The sequence below is a fragment of the Balaenoptera physalus genome (assembly GCF_965194825.1).
Source record: "Balaenoptera physalus genome assembly, chromosome: 11".
Classification (NCBI taxonomy): Eukaryota; Metazoa; Chordata; class Mammalia; order Artiodactyla; family Balaenopteridae; genus Balaenoptera; species Balaenoptera physalus.
In genome coordinates, this window is record NC_138896.1 from 39,786,146 (window position 1) to 39,802,051 (window position 15,906).

General features: G+C 46.2%; 1 protein-coding gene across 15 annotated transcripts in view; it reads right to left on the reverse strand.

The window, feature by feature from the left end:
• ANKS1A (ankyrin repeat and sterile alpha motif domain containing 1A) overlaps nt 1-15,906 on the reverse strand; it is a 186,369-nt gene that overhangs the window by 41,538 nt on the left and 128,925 nt on the right. For 8 of the 15 annotated variants that reach the window (XM_082415045.1, XM_082415052.1, XM_082415051.1 and 5 more), the window contains one exon: nt 6,368-6,445. The exons of the other annotated variants lie outside the window; for them this stretch is intronic. In XM_082415045.1, coding sequence (XP_082271171.1) covers nt 6,368-6,445 — 78 coding nt within the window. The remainder of the gene's footprint in view (nt 1-6,367; nt 6,446-15,906) is intronic. 15 annotated transcript variants of the gene reach the window in all.

Genomic DNA, 15,906 nt, shown 5'->3' on the forward strand with positions numbered 1-15,906 from the left:
GACATGAGTTTGAGCAAGCTCTGCACCACCTAAAAGACATGGGCTTCGCTGGATGACATCATCCTAGAAGGAATGACAAGGTTCTTGCTCCCATAAGCACAGATGGAGAGATTTGCTCCTTATCCAACAGCAGTGTCTGTCTGCCCCTGCTCCTGGGAGATTTGAGGCCCTGCCACATCCTGGGGCCCCAGCAGGAGGTACTAAAGTGCCTTCTTAAATTAAGTCCTTAGAAAACAGGGTTGAGCCTAAAAGTCATTTAGTTTTCACTCTGTAACCCACTTGAGCAGATGCAAGCCTTCCTTACACCAAGAAACACCTGCAGCCCTTGTAAAACCACAGAGGCCAGGCAAAGGAGTCTGCACGGTCCCCCTCCACTGCTCATTTCAGCTTATAGAGCTTAGAAGGGGTTTGCCCTCATGATTCACATTCATCTGGTTCCAAAAGAAACAGAATTCTACCCAAAAAACAAGTTAATCAAAACCCAGATTCCTTTTTTTTTTTTTTTTTTTTAAAAGGACAGACCAGAGGGAAACAGCTTCCTTCTGCCAGAAAATATTTGGAACTTGCTGGGTGAACAATAGCTCACTTCCTGGATGCTCAGCTGGAGGCTGCTTCTCCGTTCAGGACAAAAGTTTCATGTGAGGGAGGTGACGCCTTTCTACAAGGCAGCTCCTCAGCAGGAGCACAGAGAACCCCGGACAATACCAAACAGAGGAGAGGGAGGAGAGGGGAGGGCTAGAAGCCGTGGTGTGGGCACCATCCCCTCACCTCAGAGAAAGCTGGGGCAACAGGCGGAGGCTGTGGAATCCCAGCACCCACCCTGCAAGTCTCTTTAACAACTCAACTGACGGACGAATTAGCTACTCAGTAACTAGCCCAATGCCAACCATGCTCACAGCGGGCAGGAGTCTCCCAGGCACACCTGTGGGTCTTCTGCTTCCTCCCACTGAGGGTTCTGCTCATCAAGAACCAGTTGGGATCACTTCCAAAACTGTTTAAGATGGTTGTTATTTGTTGATGGAAACAGAAAATTAAACATTACATAAGCGATGAAATAAGTGCAAAAAGCTGTTTCTGTGGCAACCTGGTAGAGGCTTCGAAGAGACTCAATAACAGGATCATTTTTTAAAAATGTGCCCTTGAATTGTGTTGTTGGAGAAATAAACCATATAAATTTCTAAAAGGATTCTGTGCTCCGTCTGCTTCCCAAGTGGCCAAATTCTTGCTTTACTTTTAAGAAACGCAATCTAGGGGGCTTCCCTGGTGGCGCAGTGGTTGAGAATCCGCCTGCCAACGCAGGGGACACGGGTTCGGGCCCTGGTCTGGGAAGATCCCACATGCCGCGGGGCGACTGGGCCCGTGAGCCACAACTGCTGAGCCTGCGCGTCTGGAGCCTGTGCTCCGCAACAAGAGGCCGTGACAGTGAGTGGCCCGCGCACCACGATGAAGAGTGGCCCCCACTCGCCACAACTAGAGAAAGCCCTTGCACAGAAACGAAGACCCAACACAGCCAAAAATTAATAAATACAATAAAATAAATTAAAAAGAAAAAAACTCAATCTAGAAGTTTAAATCAATCATGTATTATAGATGTGGTTCATGTAATAAACAGGACAGAGAACTCCAAATAAGCAGGTCCACACGGGAAGAAAAAGCCTCAGCTCCACAAAAGACTAGCCTGCTCACCTACGCCTTTGGAGTTAAAGTAAAACGTTTGTATCCTTTTTAAAAATGACTTCCTCCTTTAAAAGAGTTTTGTGATTAACCAAACAACCCTAGTCCTGACTGGCCATGTCGAAAGCCTCCTGGGGGAGCTGGCAGCAGTGTCTGATAAGCTCTCACCTCTGTTATCAATACCCCAAGCTGTGCATGTAGGAATTCTCAAACCACTTTCATTATCTAGTAAGTTTAAACTCCCACAGACACAGAACCCTTCTCTGGCTGCTTTCTCCTAAAGAGCCTCTCCGCTGAGGGCTGGAAAACCATCCCAGGTGACTCAAAGCATACTTCCAGCCCTTCCTTCTTCCTCATCGTGGTTCCTGTTTGAACAGTGCCTTATACTTTCACTGATCATCACGGCCATGGTCCAGGGCCAAGCAGCCCAGGCTGCGTGATTGCTCCTGGTTACAGAGCAAAGTCATGGGCTCTTATCTGCTATCACCTCAGAGGCCACCTCTCACTAGTCAAACTTCCAGCTTCCACTCATTGCATCCGTGGTGGTGAACGGGAACCGCCGTCAGCCCACCCAGATCTCCAGCTGGGAGCACAGAGGGGCATTTTATCTAAGACCTCCACCTGGTCCCCTTACCTTTCCTGGCAGACCATGGGGCAGGGAGGCAAAGCAACTAGAGTCCTCCAAGTCTCAGAGGTGTGTTCTAAAGCTCAAGAGCATCCAAGGTCATCCTAAACAAAAAACCTGAGCTAGGAACTAGTCTGTGCCCTGCCCCAACCCCAATCCCAAAAGGCAGTGCAAAAAATTATGGAAATGGCCTCCTTATATCCCCCAAATATAATAATGGAAGATAAGACACATGGAAATACTCCACAGGAGTGGTAGGTACATGGAGGATAATTATTTTCCGGGTGGAAAGCAGAGCTCAGGGGTACGGACAACAGTGAAGTTAAGATGCCTGACCCTGGCTGCAGGCTGATGTGGGGCCCACTGCTCAGCCCACCATTCCCATCGACCCACGTCCCTACTGTTCCCGAGATCCCACGCCTGGGCCTGGCAGGCCTCTGCCTCCTCGGCAGCCCCCAAATCTTCACTCTATAATTCCTTCCAGGTCCAGCTCTAGTCACCTGTGCTCTTCCACGCCGTGTGGTCTAATATAAAAAAGTATTCCAAGTCAGAACAAGAAGAAGGCTTTACCCTTGGTTTGTAACTTTGGCAAAATACATTAACCTACCTGAACCTTGTCTGTAAACAGGGATGAGAACACCTGCTTCGAGGTACAGGATGGGGATTAGACGTGATAACACAGGGAGAGTGGCCGGCACACAGCAAGTGTTGGATAAGCTCTGGTGCCCTGACAGCACCCTTTTTGGACTGACTGCATCTGAGGTTTCTGTTTTAGGATCCTTACAGCAGAGGTATGTAAATATGGTCCGAGGACTGTGCCCAGTCCTTTGACAGAAGTGTACCACGCTCTTCCGCTTCTTTTGTGTTTCCCACTGGTGCTCCTAGCAGGTACTGAGCGCTGGGTGGGCTTAGTCAATACCCAGTGGAAAACACACAAAGAGCTTTTAAAGTGGTTACACCTTAACCGATTCTTTGGGAGGAATTTGTTTAGGACATAAATCTTTCTTCCATCTGAGATTTTTCCCGAAGAGGAAATGAGAGGAGGAAAGTGGTGGCTTTCCCAGCAGCTGTGTGGCATCTTTCCTCCTAAAATTCCTCCAACGGCATCCTCACTGCGTCACTAAGTTCCTGCCAATATCCCCTTGCATATCAGCCCTGTGCTGACCTCAACCACAAGGAACTGTGTTCTTTCCTCTTAAAAAAATGAAATATTTCCTAAATTACAAAGAGTATATTTTATAATATTGTAATTTCCACAATAATAAACGACCCATCCACATGCTCACCACCTGGTTCAGGAAATAGAACACGGCCAATACAACACAGCCTTTCCTGGATCAAGGCCCCCCTTCCCTGCCTCTCTGAGGCCACCAGCCTCCCTGCATTAAATGCTGTCATCCTCTTGCTTTTCTTTAGAATTTGTCACCCACGTCAGTGCTCCTAAGCAACATGGGTTCCTGTCCCTCTTTCCTGGCCAAGTGGACAGGAGCACAACTCGATGGCCCTGAAGGAACACAATAGGCTCTGAGCCCAGAGCTCAGGGACAGGGCTCCCTTTGGCTGGTGAGGAAATGGGAGGCCATGGAACAGCCCCAGCATTTGAAGACACAGTACTGGTAGAGGGAGAGCAACAAGCCCTCGCTTCTCATCAGGCTGGCAGGGCGAGGTCACATGCCTTCTGGGACTCCTGAGAAAACCCATTCCCTACATGGGCAGTGGCATGAAATGGCTGTGGGCTAACCACACCAGACAGCCAGAAAGAACACAGCCTTTCCCAAACAGTCTCAGTGGGGACCGCCCGCCCTGGGAATGCCCTGGGGACCTGCACTCTTGGGCCTGTTGACAAGGGAGTCTGGCAAGCTGCGATGACAGAATACATGGACTTTCTCAGGAAGAACATGGAAGGCTGCACACGGGAGAGGAAAGGCAGAAAAGATGGCCACACTGCCCCTCTCCACACTGTGAGATCCTGGCACTGGGAGACCCCTGGGCCACCTACCCTGCCAAGACTGTCTCTCGCCTTGGCTGCACCAAGATTCCAGAGCGACCACAACCCACCAGTCCCAACTGTTCTGCAAGCATTTACCAGAGCCAAGACCGTTCCCCAGGGGCTGTGGGTGCGCCTAGGAGGGAGAGCCCTTCGGAAAAGGAGTGGGAGCTACATACAGCCTCAAGACAACACCGAGAGGGAAAGGTCGGTCAGAGGAGCCAAAGAAAGACTGAGTTTACTCATGTTTGAGTGAGACCCAGGACAACCATTACTTTTAATATTTCTCATAACTTCATAACATCTCTACTGTTGGCTATTTCTCTGTTTCCCGTTTTTGTCTTGTTTGATAAGCAGTAACAATTGAAAAGGGGGCTGCGTGCTTACTTCAGAGGCAGCAAAACTGGGGCAACACTTCCAACTTTGTCCCTTCCTCGCAGAGTTCTGGAATAAGAGGAAAGAAGGGGGAGACAGAGTGGGGAAGGCAGGCTGAGGAGGTGTGCCGGCCCCGGGGGTCTACAGAGAGAAGAAAGGGTGGAGAGGAGGCTTGCTGATGCCCCCAGGAGTCCCAGGCCAAAGGTCAGGGGTCCCAGGTTGGGCTTCTCACCTCCACTGTTAACTGAGGTACAGGAACCTTGTCTTCTAAGATTCTACCTCTTACACAATCAAATACTTGAGCGACAGATGAACTCAGAGAGAGAGTACAAGTTCAGACTGAAGGAGTGTAGTACTCACGGCAACCGTGATCAACAAGAGATTTGTTTTTCTCAAGTATCTTTGAGCTCAGTCTGTGTGTGTGTGTGTGTGTGTGTTTGCACACACATGCATCAGAATCTCAAATATGCTCCTACACTGTTGAAAATAAACAGGATGGCTCTAGTCAAAACTGTGAAGTATGAAACCTCTACCCTCCTTTTTTTCTTTTTATACTTTGCTCCCAGAAGTGAGAATAAGTCCTTGGGCCCTCATCACTGTGTCGATGGCAATGGAGGACAGGAAGGTGGGGGCCACGTGAGGCAGGAAGCCGCAGACTCATCCAGCAGGGACCTTAGAGATGATCCAGGCGAGTCTCTGTTTTGCAGATAAGGAAACTGAGGCTCAGAGACATTCAATAACTTAACCAAGGCAACGAGAGGGGCGATACAGGGCTGACCCTTGCTTCTTGCCTCTCTGCTGAGTCGCCCCACTGATCTGGCAGCTGGGGAAGTGGCAGAATACAGAGCAGCCCTTAGGGAAGCCTCCAGAGGGCTGAACCCTGAAGGAAAAAGACCTGAGGTAAAAATGAGCTTCTCTGCATTCCGGGGCTCTTGCCTCTTTTCGGAAAACGGCTTCTGTGCAGAATACTGTGCTGTTCCACTTCAAGAGGGGACACGGGGCAGAGGTCCCTGAACTTAGCAAATGTGTGGGCCATTTACCCCGCTAACTGGGATGATGGGAATGTTATAAGGTTGCCTTTTCATCGCGACACACAAGGACTTTAAAAATCAACACGATGGAAGCATGAGGGAGATCTTCGTGATGATAGAACAATTCTGCATCTTGACTGTGATGATGGTTACATGAACCTACACGTAATAAAACTGCATAGAATGACAATCCCCCCCCGCCCCCCGCCAAATGGTGAAATGAGAACAGGGTCTGTGGATTATACCAACGTCAATTTCCTGACTCTGATATTGTGTGAGAGTTATGTAATGCATTATACCATTGGCAGAAACTGGGTGATGGGTACCAAATAAAGGCCCTCTCTGTACCATTTTCTGAACTCCCTATGAATCTATCATTATTTCAAAACAAAGAATATGAAGAAAGAAAATTTTTAAGTTAACATGAAAACTATCCCTTGTTTTATAAAAGGACAACTGAAATACAAAAAAAGGATGGACATATTTAGAATAAAGGCGGTTGGCAACCAAATACCATCAGCACCGCCATGACACTCCTCATTGTCCCTAATTTTCTCCTTTTATCGTGATTCAGTCAAAATTGTGTTGAGGACTAACTATCTTAGTAAGAATGCAAAATTCCAGTCCTCCATCCTCACCAGCCTGGCACGCAAACTCACTGTGCCAACAGACCCACCTGAAGGGATGCCTGGCATACAGCCCCCTTTCTTCCCAGCCCGGTTGGCTTCGGACAGTTCTCTGCAGCCCGGAGAGACTAGAACACAAAAGTGGGACAGGATGGGAGTGCTGTTTGAGGCCTAGGGGAAAGGGCACATAGGGGTTGCTGGCAAGAAATTGAAGTTTCTCTTCTTCTCCTCTTACCAGTGCCCAGAACCCTCTGCTTTTCCTCTTCTCCTCTACCAGAGCAAAGAGACTCAATGCCAGCCATTTACAATCCCAGGTTTTTTTGATTTACTGCCCCCTGCCCTCTTTCTGGCTCAGACTCTGAGATCCAGGGTCTATTCTCACAGCACCCTCTCCTTTCCTGCTGCCACCACCCCTGGCAGCTGCTTTCAGAGCCCTGAGGACTTGCCTAGCACATCCCCTTAAGCACCCGGACCCCAGAGCACTGATCTGTCCTGATAAGTGCCAAAAGGGACGGGGTGGGGGGGTGGGGGGGTGGGGGGGAGGGTGCTCCTCAAAGACTCCCGGGGGTGGGGGAGGTTAGCCGCCAAGAAAGCAGGGGAAGCCTCAGCCTTGGGGACACTGACACGGTGGTGTCAGCATTCATCATTTCTGAGCCCAACAAGCCCCCAGTTTCCAAGTGCAAACACCTGCAGCTCTCTGAGGGCTCTTTCGGGCCCCCAGAGCCCTTAGGCCTGGATCCCAGGTGGACTGGAGTTGGGGGGAGTCAATGTCCCGCCCCACCTTCCCGCTAAGGGAGCAGCTCTCACCGGACTGACTGGCTCCCTCCACCCCAGGTCCCTGGCAGGTCTGAGCCCAGGTCCAGAGCGGTGACCCCTCGTTAACAAACCCTTTACTGGTTCCCTTTCCTTCTCACTCCCTCACTCCCCAAGGAGTGATTCCTGGGATCCCCTCCCAGATAAACTATTTGCATCTAGATACTGCTTTGGGGGGAACTCAACCTAAGATAGATTGTCACAGGGAATCCCAACAGTGGGGAAATTGGGACCGAATTTCCACCATGAATGAACGTATCTCTGTGGGAGTCTGAAAGATGTACATCAACCTAAGGAGGGAAACTGCCAACAGCGTGGCCATTATCAGATACTAGAAAGCTAATAAGGGGGCGAAAAAAGAACGATTAAAAACTTGATTTGCCTGGGTAATACTCATTATAGCCATTTATATGAACTGCTTTTCATTTGCCTAATTACCACTAGCACAATAATTACCACAGATATATTAAATGTGTCAGATAAAACTTGTATTACATTTTATTTGGTTTCTAGTGTTATGCAGCCCTACACTTAGCTCTTGTATGTTCATAACTGCGTGCTCCGTTGCATTGTCTGTTCACAACTGGAGAAAACACGCCTGAGGCTTACCTCCTAAAGCAGAGGCTGTCAAACTTCAGCGTGCATGGAATCACCCGGAGAGCAGAGTCTCTAACAACCTTGGTTGCTGGGCTCTCCGCAGAGTGTCTAATTCAGTAGGCCTGGGGAGGAGCCGAGAATTTGAATTCTAGCAAGTTCCCAGGTGAAGCTGCCGCTGCTGCTCTGTCATCAAGCTTTGAGACCCACTGCTTTAAAGTGCCATAATGAAGGAGAGAACAAAGGTCAAACTACAAGGTCAAACTTTCCAGTTTGCAACATGAAAGGCTGACAGTCTCTTTCAAGAAAATAGGTGGAATCTTCTAACCGTCTAGATCAGTCACTCAAGCCAAATCAGATTTGGTATGCTGGTACCTTTACCAAAAAGGGTAAAATTAACTCTGTTACTCAAACAAGTCCCAGGAGATCTGGGTTTGCTCCTTTGTTCAACCAGTGCCGAGTGCCCCCTCTGTGCCGAAGATGTTGCTAAGCAACAGAGGTTTGGGCACTGTCAAAGGTCTCATGAGACTCTGGGTAGGTCACATCCTCTATGGGCCTCAGTTTACTAAGTCTAAAGGAGATAACTCATAATTAGGGAAACTTCCAGATCTGACATTTTACAATGAATCAAAGCAGCATTGTGGCTCAAAGCAAAAATATTCTGCCCAGCTGTGTGGGTAGCATGATGAGAAATATAGGTAAGATCGTAACTGTTCCAACAGGCCGACTGTGACGGGGCAGGTGAAGCCCTGGTCAGTCCAATTTGAGTCAACGAATGACCCCAATTAAAGGTGTTGCCAAGGTAGGTCAGTACTATGCCCAATTCCAACCAAAGAATGTAAAAGCACCCAGCGTGAAATCCATGTTCATAATTGGTACTCCCCTGATATATTATGACATTTAGTCACTCCAACTGCTGAAGGGAAAACCAGAGCCACTCACTAGAATTAAGGATGCTATGATAACCTCCTCAACTGGGGTTTTAAATGAGCCTTGTGCTAACAGCTTTCCTGCTTTGAATGCAAAGCAGGATGCCAGTGTAGAGAGGCGGGGCAGCCACCTGTGAAGGGCAGCCACTGATGCCACCGCTCTATTTCTGAGAGGCCTGGCTTCTGAACGAATCTCCTGATGTGTCCCAGGAAAAGCACTGACTTTCCAGATTCCACGGGGAACATGCAGGAAACATTCTTGTTTTATTCTACCTTACGGGTAGAGAAACCCAGAGATGACCACAATTTGTTCAAAATCACCAACAAATCAACTGTGGAACTGAGGAGAGGAGTGAGGCCAACCCAGGTTGGCAACATCCAATCAGCACGCGGCTAAGTGTGAGGGTGAAAAGAACTCAGTTAAAACACTCATCTGCCCTAAGACCCACATGACAACGTGGCATTAAGGTTAAACAGGCAGAAACGGAGTCCAGCAATGGCAGTATCGAGGAGGGGCACCACAGGGCAGGGGCACACTTATCCCCGCCAAGCGAACCCAGAGAAAAATACAATTCTTTCATATATAAACAACTAACATTTTCTTAGTCTCACATAAGGTATAAACAAAAGCATATTCAGGAAACTATTTTTGTTGAACACACAAAACAAGCAAAAACACTGAAGCACATCATTAAGACAAGCCCCTAGCCCCTACTTTCAATCAGACTGCTGCCCCGAAACCCTCCTTATACAGAATTCAGGAGCCACAGACTCCCTTCACAGAAGTTCCCAGAGACAAGCAACAATGTCTTTTATCTGTGCCCCCGGCACTCAGCCCCTAGCACAGTGCCTGACACAGAGCTGGCACCTAATAAATACCTGCTGATAAAGTGGACGGTCTCAGCCCGCCTGGACAGGCACTGACAGTGAGGCCAAGAAGAGGGCTCCAGGGAGGCCAGCCAGTGCCTTTGCACCTGTTACTCATGGCGAGACGGTTCCTAAGCCAATGTGTGCCACCTACTCACAGGCTAATGAGTCCCATAGGCTTAGGATCACCCGTGTAAAGTGAGCTGTCTCCTTGATCTGCCCTAATAGACAACCTTTAAGTGTCTGCACCTGCATTTCATCTCATTGTGCCGGGATTTAGGAACAAGGCTGTGCTTTGCCTATTTAGTCCTGCTGTGATTTCACAGGTGTCAATCATACTCTCAGCCCAGGCTTCCTTTCTTCAGACATGGAGCCCTTACCTGTGGAGAGCTAACTGCCTCTAACCAAGCTCACCTCGGATTTATGATGCTGCATTTCCTTTTGTAGCTCAAAACTGAGAAAATATTGACACAATTACCATGTTACATAAAATTGAGCAAATAATGCAATGATATTGGCCTGAGTAATGCTAAGCATACAAAGGCTTGGAAATGTATTTTAATTAATACAAATAGGAAGCATTTGTCTAAACAATCAAGTAAAGGGCAAAGCCACAAACTTGGTAGCGGTACACCATGCTCCCCAAATGTAGCATTTTCCACAAGCCGGGTTGGGACCAGTAAATGCGGCTTTGTGGAATGACTGTGGGTGTTCCCCCCAGTGATGACTTCAAATAAAGCACTCAGCAGAGCTCTCTCCCAGGAACGGGGCCTGAACAGGCTGCAACATCCAACCTGTTCAGGTCCATCTGGGCAGGCGAACCCCTTCCAGAGCACTGAGGGACGTTACTGCATCTGTACATGAGGACCAGTAGAAGCTTTCTTCCCTGAGATCAGCCTCTGTTCCCATCCTCAAGGGTCCAGGAGATTTGACATTGAAATCTCTGTCGACGGTGAAACAAATGCATCCATCACTAAGCTCTGGCCTTGTATACTGGCAGTTCTCAAATGGTTGCCTGGGATGAAAAAAGGCCGAATCTAATTGAACCTGCAGGAGGAATTTAGCACAGAGAAACAGCATTATCTGAGCTGGAGCACGGCCAGACCTCTGGGTTAATAACCCAACAGGGGAAACTCATCAAGGACCTTCACTCTGGATCAGCAGCAATAATTCTGATTTTTAAAAAACGGGCTTTGGAAAATTTCCTTTTTCGACAAATCAATTCCACTAGCACCATATATGTCAGAGATGCTAACTCTTCGCTCTATCAAATAAGTGCCTGTGAAGCCTGTAAATGGCTTTAAACACACGGACCCAGCTGAGGAGGGTTCGTTGAGTTCTGCATTCACGTCACCGCAGCAAGTCCTTCTGGAGACCTACAGGGACGGATGGAACTACCTGGGCAGGAGCTGATATTTTAACTGAAATATTCCGTGTTTGGTTCTTTTCTCCTTTCAATCTAATTTAAAAGATTAGGGGCCAAAAACTGGCCAATGCTATTTCTGGCCTTGACTTAAATATATGATACTTGAAAGCAGAAAGAGTTGTAACATCCACTGTGACATTTGCAAGGAGGGCTTTTATTTTCAACATTCTTTATAAATGTTAACTATTTTATGTATGGGGGAAGGGGCAAGCAGGAAACAGAGTTACCTTAAAACTTATACTGGCATTTAAATGTAAAATTCAACACTCCCTCTTCAAATTAGAATGTTTTCGCAAAACATTTTTTGGCTTAAAAAAAATTGGGGTGGGGGAGCTAATCTATCAAATTGAGTGAGAAATACATAAAACATTGGCAGTAAACCCTTTCTGAAATCCATAAATTTCTATGTGCCCATCTGTGAAGCAAATTATTCTGCATATTCTCCAGAATCCCTCATTTGTAGTATAAAAGGGCTACTACTTATTACTAGAGAATGAAAAAGTAAATAAAATTCAAGATTTAAGGGTGAGTTGGAGAAGGACTTAGTTATTCTATCTCCCTCTGGAAGAAAAAGAAAGCTATCTATGCCCAAGCCTGGCAAGGTCCTCAGCCATCCAAACCTGAGCCCTTTGGAGTGACCACAACATTTTAAGGACAGAGGACCTCCGACATCCTTCCGAGGTCCTTAATCACTGACATATTTCTAAGTGTCTCTTTTAGGCTGGGAAGCCTATGGGCTTGTAAAAATGAACTGTGATTACTATCCTTGAAACGTCTCTAATCTGGTTAGGGAGACAGGCCATGCACAAAAAGACAAGATCAGCAATGCCCGATGTGCCAAATTAGTGCCTGAGGAGAGACTGCCAAATGAAAAGCCTCTGCAATCTCAGGCTGTGAGTGGGCAGGTTCTGTGGCCGACAGAGACTTGCCCTCCTCCTCTCCCTGACTGGGCCCTGGTCCTCACGACTCTTGTCAGGCTAATGCCGTTGATCTAAACTGAGGCACCCCGCCCCCACCCCTCCCACCTCTTACAGCATTTTGTTCTTTTTCTTCAAGAGCGCTTATCTTTCTTTGCGATAATATATTTTTTTTGTTTGTACTTGTTTAATATGTCTTTCCCTTTTGACCATAAGTCCCTCAAAAGCTGGGTAAGTGTCTATTCTGTTTACTATTTCACTTCTGTATGCCCAGCACCTACAACAATGAGCACACAGTAGGCTCTCAATAACTGTGTTGAATGAATGAATGAGCAAGCCTTTAAAGAAGGGCGGCATTTCAACAAGAAGAAATGGAGAAAGCCATTCCAACAGGGACAAAGGTATAAACCAAAGTGTAGAGGAAAAGAGTTGGTAAAGGAATCGACAGGAACCAGATAAATAAGAGTACAAGATGAGAGAGAAAGCCACGTATAGAAGCTGGAATCGCCATTCTCTGGAGAACCATGAATCCACCAGGCCAGGGAATTTGGACTTTGTACTGTAACAATAGGGCACCGGGGAAGGTTTTCAGTCAGGGGAGATAATACAAAATATTTAGGAACATGACAAGGCAGCCACACGTATGATGGCCTAGAGGAGAAGCCCAGAGGCAAGCAGAATACTGAGGAGGTGGGTGTCGAGGTGACACCAGGAAGGCAGGTGGGAATGGAGAGGAAGGGGAGAGATTCTGGGAGGAAACCTTGGTGACTGACACAGGATGGCGAGAAGAGGGAGCGTTCAGAGTGAAGCACATAAGAGGGCTTGAGACATCCTTTACAGGGCCAGGTGTGGGGATCACTTATACCACACAGACTTTCCCACTTCTCATCTTTCTATTGATTTCAAAAGGAAAATTGGTATTTTAAAAAAAAGCATCTTTACCTACAAATTAAGACCATGGTGGGTTCTACAGCTGCTAAACACTACCTGAGAAGCCCTCAGGGACCAGGCAAGACGATCACGCTGTCAGGTGGTGAGCAGGTATAGTCACTCTTCCATGATGGGGTACAGAGACCTATGCTGATTTTGCCAAAAAGCACAACGGGGGAGAGGCTGAGCTCTGTCTCCCAGGCAGGAAGCACAGGAAGAAGCTTCACAAGGCAACAAGCAGCCCCCAGTCACTTCACAGAGCAGCTTTCTGTACGACCCCCTCAGGGGGAAGTGGGGGCTCTGAAAGGGTCAAACACACTGTCCCTTGATTTGGGTTCACTGACAAATTGGTCTCCGTAATTTTTCAGGAGAGTAGGAGGCACGTCAAACTCCTTGGTGAAGCATTACTGGGTGGCATGTGACAAGAAAACCTCATCAGAATATATATTGCAATCTGTGATGATGTCATATGACTCCAAGAGGACCTGAGGACCTCAATGCAGCCAGAGAACAGAAGCGGTGTGAGAACAAGCCATCTGAGCAGAGGGGGAAGGAGTTGGGTTAGCTGGCAAAGAAATGAGAAGGTTTGAGGGTGGGAGAACATAACTGCAGCCTTAAATATCTGAAGAACTGTTAAGCAGGACAGTGTGCATGGTCCAGAAGGTAGAACCAGAACTGATGGAGTGGAAGTCACAGATTTCAGCTGGAAACAAGAAAGGAGTGTCCACAATTTCACACACAAGTGATGGCGGATGGCAGAGGGGGTCACTTGGGGCTTCCGAGCAAAAGCCTGACGATCACTTCAGGGAACACAGAAGTGACTTTGTTCATAAGGCAGTTGGACTACCTGGTAACTCAGACTCCTTCTGATTTCTTGATTTGAGAATTTGCTAGAAATCGCCCTATCACTCTGCGAGTCACAAAAGAAAACATCTTACAGTCTTCCCTCCGGGACATCAGTAGAGGGAGGAAATGCTTTGAACCTTAAAAGTGAAAAAGGGGGCTTCCCTGGTGGCGCAGTGGTTGAGAATCTGCCTGCTAATGCAGGGGACATGGGTTCGAGCCCTGGTCTGGGAAGATCCCACATGCCGCGGAGCAACTGGGCCCGTGGGCCACAACTACTGAGCCTGCGCGTCTGGAGCCTGTGCTCCGCAACAAGAGAGGCCACGATAGTGAGAGGCCCGCGCACCGCAATGAAGAGTGGCCCCCGCTTGCTGCAACTAGAGGAAGCCCTCGCACAGAAACGAAGACCCAACACAGCCAAATAAATAAATAATAATTAAAGGTGCTAATAATTAAAAAAAAAAAAAAAAAAAGTGAAAAGGAAAACTCATGCTTTTTCCCAGGAATCCCCTCTTCCAAGTTACTTTCCTTCATATACCTAGACAAAACTTCTTTCTGGAGTTGGGGAGAAAAGTAAAATAGTACTGCAATAAATTGGGGTTAAACAAGAGGAATTGAAAAGTAACTGCTAATTAATGCCAAAACAAAAATTCAGCTCACCTATGTGCTAACTACAATCTCATTAAGACTTAGAAGCTCCAACTGGCTTCCCTCATTTAACAACTCCAACATCTTAAACAAGTCATTTCAGCTTGCAGACTTTAGTCTCCTCACTTGGAAAACTAAATCAAATAGTGGGCAAGATCAAATAGCTGCTATAAAAATCAACAGGATGTTTGGTCTTGACAACGATTTTTTGGATTTGACACCAAAAGCAAAGGCAACAAAAGCAAAAATAAACAAACTAAAAAGCTTCTGCACAGCAAAGGAAACCAGTAACAAAATGAAAAGGTAACTAATGGAATGGGAGAGAATATTTGCAAACCACATACCCAATAAGGGGTTAATATCCAAGATATACAAGGAATTCAACTCAAAAGCAAAAAAAACCAAGTAACTCAATTTAAAAATGGGCAAAGGACCTAAACAGACATTTTCCTAAAGAAGACATACAAATGGCCAACAGGTACATGAAAAGGTCCTCAACATCATTAAGCAACAGAGAAATGCAAATCAAAACCACAGTGAGATATCACCTCACACCTGTTAGAATGGCTGTTATCAAAAAGACAAAAGTGTTGGTGAGGATGCAGAGAAAGGGAACCCTTGTACACTGTTGGTGGGAACGTAAACCAGTACCGTCACTGTGGAAAACCATATGGAGGTTCCTCAAGAAACTAAAAACAGAACTACCATATGATCCAGCAATTCTACTTCTGCGTTTATATTCAAAGGAAATGAAATCACTATCTCAAAGAGATATATCTGTGCTCCCATGTTCATAGCAGCATTGTTTACGATAGCCAAGGTATGGAAACAACCCAAGAGTCCGGTGACAGATGAATGAATAAAGAAAATGTGGAGTATTACTTTTATTACTTTATAAAAAAATTATATTATAAAATATAATATTACACACACAACGGAATATTAATCAGCCTTAAAAAAGAAGGAAATCCTGTCATTTGAAACCACATGGATGAACCTGGAGTATATTTTGCTAAGTGAAATAAGCCAAGACAGAGAAAGAGAAATACCCCATGATATCACTTATGTGTAGAAACTTAAAAAAAAGTCAAACTCATAGAACCAGGGGAAATAGGGGAAGGCTGGTAAAACGGTACAAACTTTCAGTGATAAGATAAATAAGGTCTGAGGATCTAATGTATAACATAGTGACTGACTATAGCTGATAATACTGTGTTTATCATATAATCAAAATTTGCTAATAGAGTAGAATGTCAATATTCGCACCAAAAGAAAAAAGTAAATACATGAGGTGACAGACGTACTAATTAACGCAATGTGGGGAATACTTTCACAACGTATATGTATATTAAATCATCACGCTGTATACTTTAAATACCTTACAATTCTATTTTACCTCAATAAAGCTGGGAAAAAGTCAACGGATTGCATTACTCCCTATATAAAAACAAATTCCAGAAGAAACAAATATTTAAACCTAAAAAATGAAATGATAAAAGTACTAGAAGAAAATAAGAAAATGCCACTTTTTTTCCCTGGTATTCTTATAATAAGGAAGATCTTTTTAACTAGGACACAAAATCCTGGTTTAAAAAAAGTCATTAAAGGAGGAGGAACCAAGA